The sequence below is a fragment of the Orcinus orca genome, chromosome 7 (assembly GCF_937001465.1).
Source record: "Orcinus orca chromosome 7, mOrcOrc1.1, whole genome shotgun sequence".
In the NCBI taxonomy this organism is placed as follows: domain Eukaryota; kingdom Metazoa; phylum Chordata; class Mammalia; order Artiodactyla; family Delphinidae; genus Orcinus; species Orcinus orca.
Genome location: NC_064565.1, coordinates 47732811 through 47757090, shown reverse-complemented (window position 1 = coordinate 47757090; position 24280 = coordinate 47732811). Strand labels below are relative to the sequence as shown.

The following is a 24280-nucleotide window of genomic DNA, read 5'->3' as shown; positions in this document are numbered from 1 at the left end:
TCAATGATATCAAAGGACTGATAGACACATTCACTTAGGTTGGAATGTTTTTCTTTCCTTTATTTAGCATAGAGGAGAAGGCCAAAACAAAAAATTCTAACAAGATCTGAATATCAGCTATGGTCAGTTTAGTCAGACCAGTGGCCTCCCATCTCAATAATCTATTTACAAAAAATTTTGAGGATCCGCCCTGGGTTTAAGAAATTCTTTATGGCCCTCAGTATGGTCTCAGTATGGTCTGAAGAGGCTCACCTGTAGCCTCAGGTGATCCTGTTTTTAAAGGTAACCATTTAATAGTCTCTTCAGAGAGGAATGGCAATTCAGAGGATTACTAGAATGAGCACTCAAATAAAGGAGAATAGAGGGGAGCAGTAGTTACATCTGTCATAATTTTTGTTTGCTTTTAGGTACATTTTATATCTTTAATCTTTCATTAGCCTGCTACAACAAATCCTTCAATGAGGCTATTTTCACATTTTGAAGCCTTTTGGGACTTCTGTATATCAATTTAAATAGGTACAATATTTTAAGATTATAGTGAAACGGGAGGGAAGGAGGCAGAGCACAACTTTTAAAAGAATGACATAGCCATAGGACATGACAAAAACTGGTTAGAACCAACTAGGTCCAATATGGCAGAAGATTTGACTTCCAGTGGACCTTGAGCCTCATTATATGCTCATTATAATACATTAGCATAAGCTAAGTGACAGACCCACCAGTGCCATGACAGTTCCCAGGTGACCATCAAAGATCAAAAAGTGGGCAGTGGCCCAATTCCTGGAAATCTCCACCCCCTCTCCAAAATAGTTGAAATAATCCTCCTGCTCTTTAGCCTATGAAATTACCCAGCCCATAAAAACTAACCAAGCCATACTTCAGGGCCTTTCACCTTCTGAGAAGGCCCACACTCTGTGGAGTGTTTTTCTCTCTAAATAAAGCCACTTCTTACCTATCATTTTGTCTCTCTCTGAATTCCTTCTGTGATGAGACATCAAGAACCTGAGCTTCATTAAGTCCTGAGACCAGGTGTGTGATCTCAATTAAAAGACCATAAAATGGGTTCAAGTCCCAATCTGGGTTTTGGCTGAGTTTGAGTCCCAATCTGAGTTGCACAGTTTCAATAGCTTTCTAAAATTTTAACAATTTAAAAGTTTTTCCAATTCAGAAGATCCAAGCATCTAGCCCTACAAATATTTTCTCCTGATAATCTAATTTTAGAAATGAAGAAAACTCTTACCTCTCTTGTTTATAGTAGACCCTGCAGGCAGAGATCCAGGAGACTGCCATGGTAAGAACTTACCTTCTGCTGGCTTTCTCTAACTCTGTATCCAAAAATCAGTTTTGGAGTGCCAAAAGAACCCCATCTTGGCCATTTCAGGGAGGAATTTCTTTTTGTTACTGAGCTCAGGTCTGGCTGCTCGCCCCTTGAAGCCAATACTTGAGAGGCAAGTATTGGTAAAAAGGAAAGTTTGCTTTATTCAGGAGGCCAGCAACTGAGAGAGAAGGCAGACTCATGTCCAAAGACCAACTCCCCACTGTTGATCAGTGGGCAAGATCTTTTAAAGGGGAATTTCAGGGGTGTATAGGCAGAGGGAAGGGGCTACATGCAGAACAGCACACAGTCAGCTCCGACAGTCATCTTGAAATTAGTCATGCAGTGGTCTGATCAGTATCATCTTGATTGTTTTAATTACAGCTAATCTTCAGTCACAGGATCAATTTGTTCCCATTTCCTTGAGGCCAGTTCTCACAATTGAGGCAGCTTATGTCATGGCTTATGTCTGGTCATCATGTAGTTAAATTCTTCCACCTGGTGGGGGTTTTAGTATCTACAAAACAGCTCAAAGGATATGGCTCAGAATATTATCTATAGCCCTTGAAGAGGAACTAAATGTCCTTGACTTTGTTTAATGACTAAGCTATTATGTCCTGTTTTATTGCTTTCCTTTGCTTCTGCATTTTCTCATTTGTCTGATTAAATTTATTCAATTTATTCTTTGGCTAAAGTTTTTCTGCAGACAAGAGGCAGGCAGAGGACATGGGGTAGGGGGTTATTTTGTCATGGGAAGGCCCCATAGGGTCTTGCTCCATTTCACTTTAATTCCCAACTAAGTATTAATAAGTACTTGCAAGCATGCATAAACCCAGCTGGAATCCCCATAGGTAGCCATCCTCAAGGGAGCTACTTCACCTTTGAGGAACAATTTCCCATGATCAATTTGAGAGCCTAATTTATTTTATTTATTTATTTATTTATTTTAATAAGCAAAGCATCCTGAGTACATTCATTTTTATTTTTTTCCAAGACAGAATTTCTGGATATGTAGGAGCCAAAGTTCTGTTACAGTTCTTTTTTTTTTTTTTGTAACATCTTTATTGGAGTATAATTGCTTTACAATGGTGTGTTAGTTTCTGCTGTATAACACAGTGAATCAGCTATACATATACATATATCCCCATGTCCCCTCCTTCTTGCATCTCCCTCCCCCTCTCCCTATCCCACCCCTCTAGGGGGTCACAAAGCACCAAGCTGATCTCCCTGTGCTATGAGGCTGCTATCCACTAGCTATCTATTTTACATTTGGTAGTGTATATATGTCCATGCCACTCCCTCACTTTGTCACAGGTTACCTTTCCCCCTACCCGTGTCCACAAGTCCATTCTCTACATCTGCATCTTTATTCCTGTCCTGCCCCTACGTTCTTCAGAAACATTTTCTTTTTAGATTCCATATATATGTGTTAGCATACAGTATGTGGTTTTCTCTTTCTGACTTACTTCACTCTGTATGACAGACTCTAGATCCATCCACCTCAGTACAAATAACTCAATTTCGTTTCTTTTTATGGCTGAGTAATACAGGGAGCCTAATTTAGATATGAGCTATCATCTGAACAATGTTCTGAGGACAGTGTAGTGGATTGAATGTGTGCTGCTTCTGAGTCTAGCTCCCCAAGGAGTTGCCCTTGCATCTATTCATTTTATGTATCTCTGTTTCTACCTCCAGCAGTCTAACACTGCTGCAGGTGCTCAGAGCACTGAAGACCATTCTTTATGTCGTGTGTCCCTGGAAGAGCAGTATTTACTTAATAGTTATAGTGGGGCTACCCTGTCAGACCACTGTACATCATGAGGATTAATCTTCAGACACTTCTGCTAGGTTCTCAATCACCTGAGAACACCTTGTGGCTGGAATGAGCAAATGTGCCTTGTGTTTTGGAGATGAATAATTCAGTCTCTCATTTCACTAACAATATTTTGTTCAGATCAAACGTCAACTTTTTTTTTTTTTTTTTCAATTTAAGCCAAAGTTAACAAAACCAGCCACCCATGATTTCCTGGGACTCCTACTCAGATCACCCTAGGTCTCTGCATAGGCAATTCAACTGTACCCCCCTAAGACTCCAAGTCCTTCGTAAAAACAGCTCAAATACAATTTTTATAATCATCATTTAAAAGCAATGAGATCTGGATATCAGGGGTACTCATTGGAACACCTGAGGAGTACTGAGAAGCTGTTGGGGCTCAGTGGATCCATGCTGGTATCAAGTCTTCATTCGGCGTAGACTCCAAGTGTCCTCTGGCATTTTTTTCTGATACCCTGCCAACTACACCATGCATATGTCAATGAAAAAATTAATTGATAGTCAATCTAGGTATAAAGCCGTATTCCTTGCCTCAACACCTTGTCTCCCGATTTATTGGCCTGTCGTGCAGCGAGCAGAATGAGCGTGGACTCCGTAACAAGTTGTCAGGAGACCTTCAAGATGGCGGAGGAGTAAGACTTGGAGATCACCTTCCTCCCCACAGATACACCAGAAATACATCTACATGTGGAATAACTCCTACAGAACACCTACTGAATGCTGGCAGAAGACCTCAGACCTCCCAAAAGACAAGAAACTCCCCACGTACCTGGATAGGGCAAAAGAAGAAAGGAAAAACAGAGACAAAAACAGAGACAAAATAGGGATGGTACCCGCACCTCTGGGAGGGAGCTGTGAAGGAAGAAAAGTTTCCACACACTAGGAAGCCCCTTCACTGGCAGAGATGGGGGGTGGCGGCGAGGGGAGGCTTTGGAGCCATGGAGGAGAGCACAGCAACAGGGGTGCAGAGGGCAAAGTGGAGAGATTCCCACACAGACGACCGGTGCCAACCAGCACTCACCAGCCCGAGAGGCTTGTCTGCTCACCCGCTGGGGTGGGCAGGGGCTGGGAGCTAAGGCTCAGGCTTCGGAGGTCAGATCCCAGGGAGAGGACTGGGGTTGGCTGCATGAACACAGCCTGAAGGGGGCTAGTGCGCCACAGCTAGCCAGGAAGGAGTCCGGGAAAAAGTCTGGAACTGCCTAAAAGGCAAGAGACTTTTTCTTGCCGCTTTGTTTTGTGGTACGCAAGGAGAGGGGATTCAGAGTGCCACCTAAATAAGCTCCAGAGACGGGTGCCATCCACAGCTATCAGCGAGGACACCAGAGACAGGCATGAGACGCTAAGGCTGCTGCTGCAGCCACCAAGAAACCTGTGTGCGAGCACAGGTCACTATCCACACCTCCCCTCCAGGGAGCCTGTGCAGCCTGCCACTGCCAGGGTCCCGGGATCCAGGGACAACTTCCCTGGGAGAACACATGGCACACCTCAGCCTGGTGCAATGTCATGCCAGCCTCTGTTGTCACAGGCTCGCCCCGCATTCTGTAACCCTCCCTCCCCCCGGCCTGAGTGAGCCAGAGCCCACTAATCAGCTGTGACTTTAACACCATCCTGTCTGGGCAGGAATAGATACCCTCAGGTGACCTACATGCAGAGGCAGGGCCAATCCAAAGCTGAACCCAAGGAGCTGTGTGAACAAAGAAGAGAAAGGGAAATCTCTCCCAGCAGCCTCAGGAGCAGCGGATTAAATCTCCACAATCAACTTGATGTACCCTGCATCTGTGGAATACCTGAACAGACAACCAATCATCCCAAAATTGAGACGGTGGACTTTGGGAGCAACTGTAGACTTGGGGTTTGCTCTATGCAACTGACTGCTTTCTGCTTTTATGTTTATCTTAGTTTACTATTTAGAGTTTATTATCATTGGTAGATTTTTTTATTGATTTAGTTGCTCTCTTCCCTTTTTTTTTAAATATATAGATGTATATATTTTTTTCCTTTTTCTCTTTTTGTGAGTGTGTATTTGTATGCTTCCTAGGGTGATTTGTCCATATAGCTTTGCTTTTGCCATTTGTCCTAGTGTTCTGTCTGTCCATTTTTTGTTGTTGTTGTTTCTTTTCTAGTATAGTTTTTAGCGCTTGTTATCTTTTGTGCATTTGTTTTTTGGTTTGGCTGCTCTCTTCTTTCTTTTTTTTTATTTTTAATTTATTTTATTTTTAATTATTTTCTTATTTTTTATTTTAATAACTTTTTATTTTCTTTTTTTTCTTTCATTTATTCTCCCTTTTCTTCTGAGCCATGTGGCTGACAGTATCTTGGTGCTCTGGCTGGGTGTCAGGCCTGTGCCTCTGAGGTAGAAGAGCCAAGTTCAGGACATTGGTCCACCAGAGACCTCCTGGCTCCATGTAATATCAAATGGTGAAAGCTCTCCCAAGATCTCCATCTCAATGCTAAGACCCAGCTCCCCTCAATGATCAGCAAGCTCCAGTGCTGGACACCCCATGCCAAACTAGCAAGACAGGAACACAACCCAACCCATTAGCAGAGAGGCCACCCAAAATCATAATAAGGTCACAGACACCCCAAAACACACCACCAGACATGGTCCTGCCCACCAGAAAGACAAGATCCAGCCTCATCCACCAGAACACAGGCACTAGTCCCCTCCATCAGGAAGCCCACACAACCCACTGTGCCAAACTTAGCCACTGGGGGCAGACAGCAAAAACAACGGGAACTACGAACCTGTATCCTGCGAAAAGTAGACCCCAAACACAGTAAGTTAAGCAAAATGAGAAGACAGAGAAACACACAGTAGATGAAAGAGCAAGGTAAAAACCCACCAGACCAAACAAATGAAGAGGAAATAAGCAGTATACCTGAAAAGAATTCAGAGTAATGATAGTAAAATAATCCAAAACCTTGGAAATAGAATGGAGAAAATATAAGAAATGTTTGTAACAAGGACCTAGAGGAACGAAAGAGCAAACAATAAATGATGAACAAAAAATAAATGAAATTAAAAATTCTCTAGAAGGAATCAGTAGCAGAATAACTGAGGCAGAAGAACGGATAAGTGACCTGGAAAATAAAATAGTGGAAATAACTACTGCAGAGCAGAATAAAGAAAAAAGAATGAAAACAATTGAGGATAGTCTTGGAGACATCTGGGACAACATTAAATGCACCAACATTCGAATGATAGGGGTCCCAGAAGAAGAGAAAAAGAAAGGGACTGAGAAAATATTTGAAGAGATTATAGTTGAAAACTTCCCTAATACGGGAAAGGAAATAGTCCATCAAATCCAGGAAGCACAGAGAGTCCCATACAGGATAAATCCAAGGAGAAACACAATAAGACACATATTAATCAAACTATCCACAATTAAATACAAAGGAAAATTATTAAAAGCAGCAAGGGAAAAACGACAAATAACATACAAGGTAATTCCCATAAGATTAACAGCTGCTCTTTCAGCAGAAACTCTGCCAGCCAGAAGGGAGTGGCAGGACATATTTAAAGTGATGAAAAGGAAAAACCTACAACCAAGATCACTCTACCCAGCAAAGATCTCATTCAGATTAGACGGAGAAATTAAAACCGTTACAGACAAGCAAAAGCTAAGAATTCAGCACCAAAAACCCAGCTTTACAACACATGCTAAAGGAACTTCTCTAGGCAGGAAATACAAGAGAAGGAAAAGACCTACAATAACAAACCCAAAACAATTAAGAAAATGGTAATAGGAACATACATATTGATAATTACCTTAAATGTAAATGGATTAAATGCTCCAACCAAAAGACATAGACTGGCTGAATGGATACAAAAACAAGATGTGTATATACGCCATCTACAAGATACCCACTTCAGACCGAGGGACACATACAGACTGAAAGTGAGGGGATGGAAAAAGATATTCCATGTAAATGGAAATCAAAAGAAAACTGGAGTAGCACTTCTTATATCAGACAAAATAAAGACTATTACAAGAGACAAAGGACACTACATAATGATCAAGAGATCAATCCAAGAAGAAGATATAACAATTTTAAATATTTTTGCACCCAAAATAGGAGCACCTCGATATATAAGACAAATGCTAACAGCCATAAAAGGGGAAATCAACAGTAACACAATCATAGTAGGAGACTTTAACACCCCACTTTCACCAATGGACAGATCATCCAAAATGAAAATAAATAAGGAAACACAAGCTTTAAATGATACATTAAATAAGATGGACTTAATTGATATTTATAGGACATTCCATCCAAAACAACAGAATACACTTTCTTCTCAAGGGCTCATGGAACATTCTCCAGGATAGATCATATCTTGGGTCACAAATCAAGCCTTGGAAAATTTAAGAAAATTGGAATCGTATCAAGTATCTTCCAACCACAATGCTATGAGACTAGATGTCAATTACAGTAAAAAATCTGTGAAAAATACAGACACATGGAGGCTAAACAATACACTACTTAATAACCAAGAGATCACTGAAGAAATAAAAAAATACCTAGAAACAAATGACAATGAATACATGACGACCCAAAACCTATGGGATGCAGCAAAAGCAGTTCTAAGAGAGAAGTTTGTAGCAATACAATCCTACCTCAAGAAACAAGAAACATCTCAAATAAAGAACCTAACCTTACACCTAAAGCAATTAGGGAAAGAAGAACAAACCAAAAAACAAAAACCCTAGAGTTAGCAGAAGGAAAGAAATCATAATGATCAGATCAGAAATAAATGAAAAAGAAATGAAGGACACAACAGCAAAGATCAGTAAAACTAAAAGCTTATTGAGCTATAGCTCAAATAAACCTACCTGCTTATTTGAGAAGATAAAGAAAATTGATAAACCATTAGCCAGACTCACCAAGAAAAAAAGGGAGAAGACTCAAATCAACAGAATTAGAAATGAAAAAGGAGGAGTAACAACTGACACTGCAGAAATACAAAGGATCATGAGAGATTACTACAAGCAACTCTATGCTAATAAATTGGACAACCTGGAAGAAATGGACAAATTCTTAGAAAAGCACAACCTTCAGAGACTGAACCAGGAAGAAATAGAAAATATAAACAAACCAATCACAAGCACTGAAATTGAGACTGTGATTAAAAATCTTCCAACGAACAAAGCCCAGGAACAGATGGCTTCACAGGCGAATTCTATCAAACATTTAGAGATGAGCTAACACTTATCCTTCTCAAACTCTTCCAAACTATAGCAGAGGGAGGAACACTCCCAAAGTCATTCTAGAGGCCACCATCATCCTGATACCAAAACCAGACAAAGATGCCACAAAGAAAGAAAACTACAGGCCAATATCACTGATGAACATAGATGCAAAAGTCCTCAACATAATACTAGCAAACAGAATCCAACAGCACATTAAAAGGATCATATACCATGATCAAGTGGTGTGTATCCCAGGAATGCAAGGATTCTTCAATATATGCAAGTCAGTCTATGTGATACACCATATTAACAAATTGAAGGATAAAAACCATATGATAATCTCAATAGATGCTGAAAAAGCTTTTGACAAAATTCAACACCCATTTATGATAAAAACCCTTCAGAAAGTAGGCATAGAGGGAACTTTCCTCAACATAATAAAGGCCATATATGACAAGGCCATATATGACAAACCCACAGCCAACATTGTTCTCAATGGTGAAAAACTGAAACCATTTCCACTAAGATCAGGAACAAGACAAGGTTGTCCACTCTCACCACTATTATTCAACATAGTTTTGGAAGTCTTAGCCCCAGCAATCAGAGAAGAAAAAGAAATAAAAGGAATCCAAATTGGAAAAGAAGAAGTAAAGCTGTCATTATTTGCAGATGACATGACACTATATATAGAGAATCCTAAAGATGCTACCAGAAAATTATTAGAGCTAATCAATGAATTTGGTAAAGTAGCAGGATACAAAGTTAATGCACAGAAATCTCTGGCATTCCTATACAGTAATGATGAAAAATCTGAAAGAGAAATTAAGAAAACACTCCCATTTACCACTGCAACAAAAAGAATAAAATACCTAGGAATAAACGTACCTAAGGAGACAAAAGACCTGTATACAGAAAACTATAAGACACTGATGAAAGAAATTAAAGATGATTCAAACAGATGGAGAGATATACCATGCTCTTGGTTTGGAAGAATGAACAGTGTGAAAATGGCTATAGTACCCAAAGCAATCTACAGATTCAGTGCAATCCCTATCAAACTACCAATGGCATTTTTCACAGAACCAGAACAAAAAACTTTACAATTTGTATGGAAACACAAAAGACCCTGAATAGCCAAAGCAATGTTGAGAAAGAAAAATGGAGCTGGAGGAATCAGGCTCCTGGACTTGAGATTATACTACAAAGCTACAGTAATCAAGACAGTATGGTACTGGCACAAAAACAGAAATATAGATCTGTGGAATAGGATAGAAAGCCCAGAGATAAACCTACGCACATATGGTCACCTTAATTTTGATAAAGGAGGCAAGAATATACAATGGAGAAAAGACAGCCTCTTCAGTAAGTGGTGCTGCGAAAACTGGACAGCTACATGTAGAAGAATGAAATTATAACACTCCCTTACACCATAGACAAAAATAAACTCAAAATGGATTAAAGACCTAAATGTAAGGCCAGACACTGTCAAACTCTTAGAGGAAAACATAGCCAGAACACTCTATGACATAAATCACAGCGAGATCCTTTTGACCCACCTCCTAGAGAAATGGAAATAAAAGCAAAAATAAACAAATGTGACCTAATGAAACTTAAAAGGTTTTGCACAGTGAAGGAAACCATAAAGAAGAGGAAAAGACAACCTCCAAATGGTAGAATATATTTGCAAATGAAGCATCTGACCAAGGATTAATCTCTAAAGTATACAAGCAGGTCATGCAGCTCAATATCAAACAAACAAAAAATCCAATCCAAAAATGAGCAGAAGATCTAAATCGACATTTCTCCAAAGAAGATATACAGATTTCCAACAAACTCATGAAAGGATGCTCAACATCACTAATCATTAGAGAAATGCAAATCAAAAGTATAATGAGGTATCATCTCACACCATTGAGAATGGCCATGATCAGAAAATCTACAAACAATAAATGCTGGAGAGGTTGTGGAGAAAAGGGAACACTCTTGCACTGTTGGTGGGAATATAAATTGATACAGCCACTATGGAGAACAGTATGGAGGTTCCTTAAAAAAATAAAAATAGAACTACCATATGACCCAGCAATCTCACTACTGGGCATATACCCTGAGAAAACTATACTTCAAAAAGAGTCATGTACCACAATGTTCATTGCAGCTCTATTTACAATATCCAGGACATGTAAGCAACCTAAGTGTCCATTGACAGATGAATGGATAAAGAAGATGTGGCACATATATACTGTGAAATATTACTGGGCCATAAAAGGAAACGAAATTGAGTTATTTGTAGTGAGGCGGATGGACCTAGAGTCTGTCATACAGAGTGAAGTAAGTCAGAGAAAATCAAATACCATATACTAACACATATATATGGAATGTAAAAAAAAAAAAATGGTTTTGAGGAATCTAGGGGCAGAACAGGAATAAAGCCGCAGATGTTGAGAATGGACTTGAGGACACGGGGAGGCAGAAGGGTAAGCTGGGATGAAGTGAGAGAGTGGTATGGACATATATACACTATGAAATGTAAAATCGATAGCTAGTGGGAAGCAGCCGCATAGCACAAGAGATCAGCTCGGTGCTTTCTGACCACCTAGAGGGGTGAGATAGGGAAGGTGGGAAGGAGATGCAAGAGGGAGGAGATATGGGGATATATGTATATGTATAGCTGATTCACTTTGTTATAAAGCAGAAACTAACGCACCATTGTAAAGCAGTTATACCCCAATAAATATGTTTAAAAAAATTCATCAATCTAGAAATAAATGGACAATTTTATTTGAGCCATCCTGAAGATTATTACCTGGAGACAGTCTTTCAGAAAGCTCTGAGGGCTGTTCCACCAGTTATATAAATTTCTGAGACATAGAGTTATAAGTCAAATGACAGATTACACAATCCAGATCTGTGCTTACAAAGCTAATAGTGGGTCATCATAACCCATTAAAAGATTAGGGAGAAAGGTGATCTCCTGAGGAGGTCTGGTTAATGCAGATGCACAGTACACTCTGCAGGGGAGGGAAGAGGGCCAAGCAGGCAGATGAAAATTTTGTTTAAATTTTTTTTGTCTTGCCCTCAGATATAAATTTTATTTCATCAAGGTCATAGTTAAGTTTGAACCATATAGTGTTGGGGAAGAAGAATTTTCCTCTACCGTTCTAGGTTCTTCTGGTTGTTCTAATAATTAAATTGACATGAGACAGATTAACAGGGGAAAATCACACTAAAGTTTAATAGCTTGTGTACGTGGGTGAGTCCCAGGAAAACTGAGTAAGTCTCCAATATGACCAAAGCCCTCACCTTAAATACCAGAGGGAACTGCAAGTGGGAAGGCCTTGAAGCAGAATGAACTTGGTATGTTTGAGAAATAGAAAGACCAGTGTGGTTGGAATGTGTGAATGAGATGAGGGTAGAGAGATGATCAAAGGCAAGATCATCCAGGGCCTTATAGGCCATTTAAAGAAGTTTGGATACTATCTTAAAGGGTATGGGTACAATTGAAGGGATTCAACAAGGTCAGCTTAGAGTTTTTAATAGGTTACTTGGGCTGCTGTTTGGAGAATGCACTGTAAAGGTACAAAGTAGAATGCCTCTGTCATCCAGGCAGGAGGTGATGGGAGCTTGAGGCAATGCAGGTGGACAGATTAGATGTGCAAAATCTTCCAGAGTGAAAAAGAATCTTAATGGATAGGATATGGGTATGAGTAGAAGGCAGATGGTATGAGGATTGTCAATATTATCAAAGGCTTAAAACAAGAGACCCTATAGAAATTACACACTGAGGTTTATCCTTAGATTCCTAAAGCTGGTGAGCAATCTCCGTGATTCTTGGTAACTTGGCAGAGTTTCTGAAAATCATGGACTTGTGTGACTTCTTCTTCCATTTAAGAAGATTTAGGTTACTGCAAAGGCCACTAGACACGATCAGTTCAACCTAGTAGATATGGAACGAAAATGTATGAAAAATGTGTTCTGTTATTTAAAGAACCACTTGACTAGTATCTTGCCCTGGGGGTGCCATAAAAAGATGTCAGTTCAGTTTGGTGCTCCTCAGGTTGGGTTCTTAGGAAGGAGACGCTGAGGCAGAGTTTGGAGTGCTAGATATTTATCAGGAACCCATACCTGTGAAAGGAAGAAGGGAGAAGCAAGATTGGGCAAATAAAAAACTCAATTTCAATGCAGGTCCAACAAAGTGTGGGTCAACCCCGAAGGGAGCTCTGGAGCAAATATTGCCCATCAGAGTGACCTGCATTAAGCCCAAACTGCTGGGTCTTTACATCCTTGCCTCACTCTGTCATTGGGTATAGGCTACCCCAGGAATGGTGTGCCTTTGGGCAAGGCTGTTCTCTGCAGCTGAGTCCAACCCTGAAGCTGGTGACAGGTAAGCATCAAGTGCTTTCTAGAAGTGGATTGCACATCCCCATATCCACCACAAGTACTGCATTGCTGAAGAGAAGTAATAAGTAATTTGCCTAGCTGCTTTATTCTTTAATTTAGGTGTTTCTTTCCTCTCGAGAACTCAAGATAAAACATACACAATTTTTTAATCACAAAATATTTACCAGTCACTGGGACAATCCAAGAGAGGGTAACTAAGAGATAAGAGATTGGTTGGAGAAACCAAGATCAGGAAAAGCACACAGAGAAAAAACTAATGGAAGGAGGCTTCTAGGAGCAAAGAGAAACAAATTTTAATAAAATACATGGAGTTATGGCATCTGGTCCTGGACATTATTTCAAAAATCACTACAATGAACATATCTTTAAAACAGTTTTTAAAATTACATTGTAAAATGTTATTAGCTCTCTTTTGTTTCCTTGACAGATATGGAAAACATGGATAAAAGAGACTGACCATTCATGACAGTTCAGAAAAATGATACCTCAGGTATTTTTTCTACTTCTAAGCCTGTTTTATGATTTATGGTGGATTATTGGTGATATAAAATTGGAATGTTGATTTTCAAAAGTTTAATAATGGAAGGTTCATTTTTTGGTCACATTGAAGATTTCTCCAGTTCCCTTACAATAGTCAGGCCAACCATTCTTTCCTGTGCTTGTCCTTAAATCATTTGGGAGCTTCTTGCAGTCATGTGATCCATGATATACTTAATAAATCTTAATTGCCTTACAACGCACAGCTGACTTTTTCACATCATTGAGGCAATGATGCTTGAATTACCCAAATTTTTATACTTCATGCTACTTGGCCTTAGAGTATCCTCTACCTATGTTTTACTTTATCAAAATAGTTAGTATCAAACTAAACTAGGACATTTTATATGCTTGGATGGAGAATGGCTGCCCAAACATTTTGTATCATTTTAATCTTATCTGGCCTATTAAATTTTTTAGGTTTCAGTTTCAACCTTTGTTCGTATTTAATTGAAATCAATTTTTCTAAGTTAAAAATGCAGCTATGACTTTAAAAATTCTATTTACTTAATTTGATTCATAAGAATATGATACTTAAATATTCACAGTTGATGACTAACACATTTTAAATAAAAAGAATGGTCACACTTTGTAACTTGACAATATAATTTTCTAAAATTCTCAATGTACTAACTTAAATGGAAGTATTCCTTTTATGCCCTTTTAGAAGTAATTTTATGCAAGGAATATAGTGGTAATATTTTTTAAATTTCCAGAAATTGAGGTTCAAATATACTACAAATATTGCAATATATTACTTCTCATATTTGCTTAAAAATCTTTAAAAATAAGACCTGCAGTCAACATGTTGCCATAATTCTATTTTGACTTCCAATAACATAATACTATTTCTTTGTCATTTTCTGTTTTTGATGAAAAACAGATAATCTGGTATTTCGTATGAAAAATGAAATGAGAAGCACCAAGTATAAACCAGTAGACTATCAACAATTGCATGCATTAACCGAAGCAAAAAAATTAGCTTCTGCCTCTACGGAGCTAAAGGTTAGAAGTTGTGTGTGTGTGTGTGTGTGTGTGTGTGTGTGTGTGTGTGTGTGTGTGTGTGTTTTCTAGTTTTGGAAAATTGAATTGCTAGAAAGTAAAATGGTAGTTACAATGAAATGTGAAAATAAATAACATTCTAAATAGTTTTTAGAATCTTCCAACTATTGGTAATAGTGAATAGCAACATTTTTTTTTTCCTATTTCTTTATTTTTTTGGCTGTGTTGGGTCTTCCTTGCTGCATGTGCACTTTATTTGTGGCGAGCGGGGGCTACTCTATGTTGCGGTGCACGGGCTTCTCATTGCGGTGGCTTCTCTTGTTGTGGAACACAGGCTCTAGGCTCACGGGCTTCAGTAGTTGCAGCACACAGGCTCAGTAGTTGTGGCTTGAGGGCTCAGTAGTTGTGACTTCTGGGCTCTAGAGCGCAGGCTCAGTAGTTGTGGCGCACGGGCTTAGTTGCTCCACGGCATGTGGGATCTTCCCAGACCAGGGCACAAACCCGTGTCCCCGTGCACTGGCAGGCAGATTCTTAACCACTGCGCCACCAGGGAAGCCCTGTGAATAGCAACATTTATTGAATGCTCTCAGACACTGTGCTATGTAGTCTACATGCATTACTCATTTAATGTTCTTAACAACCACATGAGGCCTGAATTCAACTTTATTTTTAGAAAGATAGCTATCTCATTAATTTTCAACAATTTCTAACATAATCTAAAAAAAATAAAAATTGCTAGTAAGTGCTAGCCATGGATTATCATCTAATTTAAAGCTCCTTCTGCAACACCATACAAAGTATGCCCCCAGGTGCCTCTCTTTTCTCGAATTCCCTTTTTGCCCTGATCTAAGAAGAGGTGAGCCTCGACTAGATTTGAAAGAGGTTTATGTGCAAGTGATTGTGCACAGTATTTTAGGACCATGGATGGGTTTAGGATTATTCAGGCAGTATGTTTCCCTCTTATGCAAATAATAGAGTACATTATAAACAGCATTTTCATTGCTTGGTTAAATTAAAAAATCTGGTTTAGCAAAGCAATATATTTAGCAATTTACAAGCTTTCATGTATATTTAATATTTTTGTGTTATATTAGTTTTACATAGCTTTTTATTGTTAATGTCTTTCTAAAAAGGCAACTCTCATGATTTCAAGGCACATTTGATACCCTATTCTGGGGAAATTACCATATATTCATGAGCTATGTCTCCTCAAACTAAGGAGACCACTTAAAAAGTAGGGCATTATTTGTTTGTTTCAGATATAGCTTTAAAATAATTTAATGTTATTCAAAGAAATTTTATGGCAAAATCACTTACATAACTATCATCCTAATAAAACTATTTTCATATTTCTGACTTCTGTACTGATCTGTTGTATATATACCATCTATACACATATGTATTGATACATATAATAAATACTTATTATGTGCCTTGAATATATAATGGTGAACAATATATAACACCTACCCTCATGGGGTGTACTATTTGCAGGAGAGAGGGAGGAGAGAAGCCAGTGTTTATCAAATAAGCCCTGAAATAAAATTATATTAAATATAAACTCCAATAAAAAAGAATGTCTTGTGTATAATAACAGGACTTGATCCTAAATGGGTGGGAAGGCTTTTCCAAGGAAGTGACATTGTAATTGGAATCTCAAGGACAATAAGAATTAGCCAAACAAAAACAGGAGTGATGAGTACTCCAAATAGAAAAAGATGAATACCTTATCACATTCCAATTTTTGGATATTTAGGTTGTATCCAAGTTTGTGATATTGAAAATCATGTTTCCGTAAATATCTTCATGCATAGACACTTTATGTGGATAAATTCCCGTGATTGGGATGTCTGGGCCAAAAAGTATGAATGTTTTTTAGTTCTCTCCCAAAGTACTGTTGTAGTAAAGTTGCCACTACAAACATTTTGTCTGCACCCTTTTCGGTATTGGAATGTGTACAGTTGACTCTTGAGCAATGCAAGGGTTAGGGGTGCTGACCATCTATTGGAAGAAAATCTGTGTATAATTTATAGTTAGCTCTCCTAGTCAGCCCTCTGAATCCAAGGTTGCTCTATATCTATGGCTGTATATCCTCAGATTTAACCAGCTGCAGATTGTGTGATACTGTAGTATTTAGTGAAAAAAATGCACATATAAGTGGACCCATGTGTTGTTCAAGGTTGACTGTACATATATGTTCATATATATATTCCAAATATTATCTATATATCTGTTCATCCATCTGTCTGTCCATCTGTCCATCTATCTATTCCTCTATCCAGATGCACATTTTGGATGAATGGGGAATCGTTGAATGTTAAAATCAATATTTGGTCAAAGTGAATTTCTCTTTGATGATAGGATTTCTATCAAAGAGTAAACATATTTAAAATTTTAAATTATTAATGTGGTTTTTTGAGTTTGACATTAAGTTCAGGGACAATAATTTCTTAGCACTGTCAGCTAACTATAGTGCTTCTCTGGTCACTGTGTTATACATTTATGAGGTTAAATGGATGATCACTCTCAACTGACATTTTAAATAACATCAATAACCTTTTTGTTCACAGAATATCATTCATGAAGAAGCTTTTTAGTTATATATTTTCTAGAAATAACTTGGTACCTGGGATTCATAGCTTGGCAAATCTCAAAATATCTCTTGCCATCAACTACTGAAAATGGTTCACATTCTGTAGCAATCATTTTGACAAGCTTTTTGCTTCCATTTTTAGTCTCCATCGATTCATAATAATAAATAATTTTCCTTTGAAAGCATTTTTGTAATATCCATTGTTTTGAATTTGGTCAGTGAGAACAAAATGTGTCCTGGATACCTCATCATTTTCAAACAGTCTTCTTTCCTTTATACAATCTTCATTTTTTATTATATCTAGTTTAAGGAAGATTTATTGGGAATGTCATTTTCATGATTTTTGGACTCTTCCCTTCTCATTTAATTTAGAGATATCAACTTGACATTTTGCTTTTAATTTTTTCTTGTAAGAGGTGAACAATTCCCAAATAGGGCTTTTTCTTGAAAGATACATGGCTTAAATGGAATTAGATAACTGAAAATTAAATACAATTCTTAAAATTTATTTTGTTTAATGTTATGAATGCTAATATATCAAACAGCCTACATCAACTGGAATTATGATAATATTGTCTCTGTTATCCTTTCTTATATTCCTGTTATCCTTTCTTATATTATTGTTTAACATTTTATGAAATATGTGTTGACTGAAGAATATTTTATTCTTAATGTTACATAGTTAACACATTCTCTCTTAATATTTGTATTAATTATCAGTCAACTCCCAATTTTTTTTTACTAATTAAATATGCCCATTTTTTTGCACATGAAATTAACAGCTTTAACAATCATTATTACTACGGCACTTTACTGTGACAATATTAAATGTAAACATACTCAAGCTGAATGATAGAATGTTAACATATAAAGCACATAAGAAGGACTTCCCTGGTTGCGCAGTGGTTAAGAACCTGCCTGCCAATGCAGGGGAGACGGGTTCGATCCCTGGTCTGGGAAGATCCCACATGCCATGGAGCAAATAAGCCTGTGCACCACAGCTACTGAGCCCGCGTGCCACAACTACTGAAGCCCATGCGCCTAGAGCCCGTGCTTCACAACTAGAGAAGTCACCACAATGAGATGCCCGTGCACTGCAACGAAGAGTAGCCTCCATTTGCTGCAACTAGAGAAAGCCCGTGCGCAGCAACGAAGACACAACGCGGCCAAAAATTAATTAATTAATTTTTTAAAAAGCACATAAGATTTTTGCTTCAAGTTACATCTAGAATGCTTAGCTATATTTGAAAAGAAATTAACAGTATTTTTAATTAAAAATAAATTAGGAAGTCTTGCCTGATTCGTTTGGCCGGTATTGTTATACTGATTAGATGTGATAGTGACCCATATAATTGCTGTGTTATTGATCATGCACAAATTCCAGGATGCCAGATGAGACACTGATGTGCACATTGAGTAATCTAGTCTTTCAAAGGCTGAGACTGAACCTGAAGCCAAATAGTAGATGTGGGCTGAAAATTGAGACCAATTTTTGGTACATTATATGTTAACTGTTCATTCCCAGTTTAAGTACAAAAGAGATCTTTACCATTATTTTTATTTGAATTTCTTTGCTTAGCAAGAATGAATATTTCTTGTCCAACTCAAGTAATCCATCTACTAATTCTTTTTTTTAAACACTATATTATGGAAAATTGCAAAAATATGCAAAATTGGAGTGAATGGTATCATTAATCTCCACGTAACATTATCCAGCTTCAACTATGAACAACTCTTGGCCGTTATTTCTTCTGTACTCCCACCTACGACTTCCCTCTGCACCAGATTATTTTGAAATTTCAGACATCATATTATTCACCATAAATATTTCAGCAGTATCTCTAAAAGATTAGGGCTATAAAACCCCAAACCCTACAATACCATTACTATTAAAATGTTCATGATTTCTTAATAATTTCAAATAATCAGTGTTAAATTTCCCTGATTGTCTCCAAATTTTTTTCTTAAAGTTTATTCAAATTAGTATCTAAATAATATCCATATATTACAATTGATTTTAATTTTTTAGGTTTCCTCCTCCATCCTCTTGTGTCCTTTTTTTTTAATATAAATTTATTTTATTTTATTTATGTATTTTTGGCTGCGTTGGGTCTTCGTTGCTGTGCACGGACTTTCTCTAGTTGTGGTGAGCAGGGGCTACTCTTTGTTGCAGTGCACGGGCTTCTCATTTCAGTGGCTTCTTGTTGCAAAGCACGGGCTCTAGGTGCCTGGGCTTCAGTAGTTGTGGTGCAGGGACTTAGTTGCTCCGCACCATGTGGGATCTCCCCGGACCAGGGCTCGAACCCATGTCCCCGGTATTGGCAGGCGGATTCTTAACCACTGTGCCACCAGGGAAGCCCCATCCTCTTGTATTCTTATAATTTAATTTTTGAAGAAATTGTAGTATTTATCCTTTATAGTTTCTTACAGTCTGGATTTTGCTGATTACATCCTGGTGGTGTCATTAAACATATTTTCCTATCTCTTGTATTTCCAGTAATTGGTAGTTATATCTGGAGACTTGAGCAGATTCAAGTTCAATTTATTTTGGTAAGAACACTTATTGACAGAATCTCTGCGCTTGTCTTTTTCTATTATAAATTGTGCTGCAGTGAATAGCTTTGTTCACCTATCTTTTTACACTTCGGCCAATACAGTTTTCAGGTAGATTTCTATAGGTAAGATTGCTTGGTCAAAGGATAAATCCATATGAAACTTCAAATTCCCTTCTACGGGGGGTTGCATCATTTTGTATTCCCACTAGCAACATAAGAGAGAGAACATGTTTTCCCATAGCCTCACACAGTGTTTTGTTAAATATTTGAGTTTTCGCCAACCTGATAGATGAGGAATTGCATCTTAGTATAGTTTTTAAAAAAATTTTATTTCTTCAGTTCTGTATTGAGTTATAACTCACATATAGTGAAGTACACAAATCTAAAGTGTACATATCAATGAATTTTGACATAGGTACATGTAACCAACACTTAAATTGTCCACTAATTACTGTTGTTTATATCTAAAGATGGATCATCTGGCCCAAAGGGCTTTCACGGTATTTCAGGGTACCTATTTAGGGTTTTATTATCTTGGCTCATTACAATAAACTACTTTCGAATGTATTACTTTTGCAAATTTTAATTCATCAGCATTTTGCATAAATCATCACCCACCTAAAATATTGCTTTCAAATGGCTTATTGCTCAGCAAAATGAATTGGAATCCCCCAGAAATTACTCTATTGAAAAAGATACAATTTTAAATCTTCTTGTTTGTTTAAAAACTTTATTTTTAAAAAAAATTTGGTCAAAGATAGAAGTAGAGTCAATGAGTAAATTTACAAAAAACTCAGGATGTTCTGCAAAATATTCAAAGTGTCTAGTGAAAAACTGTAGCTTTATTTTCACTTTTATAGTCTACTTAATTGGCCTTTCCCTGGGACCAAAGGCAGTAGCATTGATTTTTTTTTTAATTATAGAAATGTGTCTACATCTTTCACCAATGTGTTTTAATTTTTTTGTACAGTATGGACCAAATATGTCAAAGAAATCTAATTTTAAAAGTTGTGCCTGCTGCAACAAACTTCAGAGACTATAGATGGTAAATAGTTGGAATGAGTTTTAGGCATTCTTCAAGCAAACACAAGTGTCTGATTTTAGAAACACTACATATAAACTTTTATTTTTTCTGCGAAATAGAGAGATGGCTGTATGTTTTCCTGCAATGTCCTGTTCTGACTTATTTATTTATTTAATAAATTTATTTATTTTATTTATTTACTTGTGGCTTCATTGGGTCTTCATTGCTGTGTGTGGGCTTTCTCTAGTTGTGGCGAGCCTGGGCTACTCTTCGTTGCAGTGCGTGTGCTTCTCACTGTGGTGGCTTCTCTTGTTGCAGAGCACAGACTCTAGGCACGCGGGCTTCAGTAGTTGTGTCACATGGGCTCAGTAGTTGTGGCTTGCGGGCTCTAGAGCACAAGCCACAGGAGTTGTGGTGCAGGGACTTAGTTGCTTCACGGCATGTGGGATCTTCCTGGAGCAGGGATCGAACCATGTCCCCTGCAATGGCAGGCGGATTCTTAACCACTGCACCACCAGGGATGTCCCTCCTGTTCTGATTTAAATGTACGTTTCTCCTAAATTTCATAATTGTAGCACTCTTAAGAAAAGATTTGCCTTTGCCTTTTTGTTTTTTGTTGTTTTTTTTTTTGCGGTACGTGGGCCTCTCACTGCTGTGGCCTCTCCCGTCGCGGAGCACAGGCTCCGGACGCGCAGGCTCAGCAGCCATGGCTCACGGGCCCAGCCGCTCCGCGGCATGTGGGATCTTCCCGGACCGGGGCATGAACCCGTGTCCCCTGCATCGGCAGGCGGACTCTCAACCACTGCGCCACCAGGGAAGCCCCAACTTTGTGTTTTTTTAAGTAATGTTTGGGTTATTTTGTTTTCTTATACCCCTAATTTTGAATCAGTAACCAGAACAGTGGAAAGATAAACTCAAGGTTATGGTAATCAGTGAATGACAGCTAGAAATAGCATGCATTATAGTCGTTTTAGAACTTTTCTTCTGAAGTTTTTATATCTTCAGTATTGATCTGTTAAGCCTTTCAGGGTACTAAGTATTCTAGTAACAGGGAAAATATAAAATATGCATATTTCATCAAGTTTCTGATTTCAGATTAACACTTTTATAGATGTTTAAAAGTATTAATATGAAATACACAAGTTCAGCATGTACATGTCAGTCAGAGTCTAACCACTTAAGGATTTAGAATAGAGGGGTCTTTAATGCAGGAAATGGTTACACAGGTGATAGAGCTGAGAAGCCAGAGGACTGTGAACCAACACAGGGATTAGAACAGAAGTGAGTCATTGCCTTGCCTGGGTTGGAGGGACATTTAGAAAAAGCAAGGTTGTAGTACATCCCATAGGCTGAGGTTACCCAGAGATAGTTAGAACCATAATAGAAATGTCAAGAAATGTTGGTGCAATGGAGAAGATGCAGATGCTTGTGGAGACCCCTCTGGGAGAGAGAAGGCAGAAGTGAGTAATCCTTTGGCTTCTCCCTTCCTCCCTCCCTTCCTCCCTCCAATCCCCCACTACCAATGTCTCCCTTTGGCTGAACCCAGCTGGAAGGCAGTTGCTAGGGGTGTCTGAGAAACGCAGGCTGCTCTCTGATGTGGAGCAGACGAGGAAAATGGCCAAGAATGGATCTTGAGGTAAACAGACCCAGGCCTGACATATCTTATCAACACAAACCCAAAAGCATTTTTTAAAAGTCATAAAATTCGGGAAAAATTTAAATTTAGTTGAAAATTTGGGTTTCAATGCTACCTGATTTTTCACTGTTTCCTTGTTTAGTACCTTCAGATAAAGATTTGCCTGAAATTTAAAATTTAAGTTTTAATTTAAAATTTTATTTACAAAGTCATGGAGTTGAAAGATTAAAATTGTATATACAGTTCAAGGTCACATTTCTAGTAGATACTGAAGCTGAGACTAAAGCCAGGCCTCCTAATAACTTATCCAATGACCTTTTCCCATCCAGTGCTGAAGGATCACATAAAACCAATCTGGGGCTTCCCTGGTGGCACAGTGGTTCAGAGTCCGCTTGCCGATGTAGGGGACACGGGTTCGTGCCCCGGTCTGGGAAGATCCCACATGGCGCGGAACGTCTAGGCCTGTGATCCATGGCCGCTGAGCCTGCGCGTCCGGAGCCTGTGCTCCGCAACGGGAGAGGCCACAACAGTGACAGGCCCGCATATCGCAAAAAAAAAAAAAAACACCAATCTGAACACTGAGGTTCTATGTGATTCTGCTGTTTATGAGTTTGATGGTCTTGACCAAGTCTTTTAACCTCTCTGAACTTCACTGTCCTCATGTGTAACATAGGAATAACGATGCCTATGATGCCTGGCAGGGAAGATGTGTAAACAGTCAAGAAAATATATGGAATACTCTTGCAGATTTTCTGGGGCTAGATGAATTAAGGTGTTATTTATTGTATGTACGGAAAATAGAATTACTTCACCTTTAGAAAGGTGCTAATGTTAGAAAATGCACGAATAGAATTGAAAAAGAATAAGTATTTAACTTAGAAATTACAGATTAAACATTTTTATTGTGGAAAACACTTAAAAGACATGGAAATTGCTCCTCTTTTGTTCCTTTAAATCTAGATCAGAAAAGCAGTGCAGACTTCAAAGATATCTAAAGAGCAAACACTAATAAAGCAACACAAGCAAGTGTGGTGGCAAGAACACCAAAGGCTAAATGAAGTCAGGTAAGAACTGAGAGAAACCTCAATTAAGAACATGCAGGAATTACTGAGATGCACTTACCTAGGTAGATGTTCTGTAAATTTCCATATTTATTAAACTATTATAATCAAAATTTAAAGTTACAGTTGAATGTGAGTTAAATTAAAATCCTTTCATTTCTTCAGTTTAATTTGGAATCCAGTGAATATATTAATATGGCTTTTCCTTTCCTTAGGAAAAAAAGAAAGATAATCTTTCATGTCTGCTAATCACTCTTCTGCACTCCCATTCATACATGTATTTATTTATATTATACTTAGTATTTTGGACTATAATGTTTTGCTTACATATTTGTCTTCTTATGAAGTGATAAACTTCTCAAGGACAAGCATCCCATTATATTCATCTTTACGTAGGATACATAGAAAGAGACAGATTAAATGCTTTCAGTAAATGAACTAAGGGATTCAAGTTGAGTGATTTCTAAATGTAACGGCATCATGACTAACTTGTTCAGTTTGGATTTTTGACTTTTACTATTATTTCCAACAGTCACTTCAAGATGAGTTAAAACAAAATAATGATTTTATACTTGATCTTAAATGTAATCTTTGAGAAATAAATTTTTTTCAAAGGTCAACCAGAAAGTGAAGGCAGATGTGTTTCCCCTCTTTTTAAGGCATATATATTAGTTTTAATGATGGTGGTATTTATAAAGTATGCTTTTTAAAATATATGCTTGTAAGCATATATTTTATATAAAAATAGATAATTTTGTGGTCTCATTCTAAGCTAAATTTCCAAATACCATTAACTTCACTTTTGACATGGGTACTTTTCATATTGATAGGAGTTTCCTATTCTGGCAAGTAATTCCTAAATGTGACATAAAAGACTCATGATTGGAAATAGTTTTACATCATTACATAACTTAAAACAGAGAAAAACAAAATTATATAGACTTTGTCATTCATACTTCCACTATAGAAACAAATCAGGCCCATTTTATCCCTCAAAATGTCACCTTTTATGGAGAGAACTTTTGAGCCCATTGGAAATTTTTTTTTAGATTTGCATAATTGAAATATGATAAAAACAAAAGCCATTAGGAAGTTTTAATTATTGTGCTCACTGATGCAGGCTCAAATGTAAG

At 37.8% G+C, this 24280-nt stretch overlaps 2 protein-coding genes across 4 annotated transcripts in view; one reads left to right on the top strand and one right to left on the bottom strand.

Annotated features, from left to right (window-relative positions):
* The window catches only part of PKP4 (plakophilin 4), a 961933-nt gene that overhangs the window by 339919 nt on the left and 597734 nt on the right, over positions 1-24280 (bottom strand). The window contains exon 1 of one of the 2 annotated variants that reach the window (XM_049712689.1): positions 4171-4189. The exons of the other annotated variant lie outside the window; for it this stretch is intronic. The gene's annotated coding sequence lies outside the window, so the exon portion shown is untranslated. Of the gene's footprint in view, positions 1-4170; positions 4190-24280 lie in introns of those variants that run through there. 2 annotated transcript variants of the gene reach the window in all.
* The window catches only part of CCDC148 (coiled-coil domain containing 148), a 338775-nt gene that overhangs the window by 82001 nt on the left and 232494 nt on the right, over positions 1-24280 (top strand). For both annotated transcript variants that reach the window (XM_049712716.1, XM_004276786.3), the window contains exons 2-4: positions 13167-13229; positions 14160-14281; positions 23047-23150. In XM_049712716.1, coding sequence (XP_049568673.1) covers positions 13202-13229; positions 14160-14281; positions 23047-23150 — 254 coding nt within the window. In that variant the 5' untranslated portion in view covers positions 13167-13201. The remainder of the gene's footprint in view (positions 1-13166; positions 13230-14159; positions 14282-23046; positions 23151-24280) is intronic.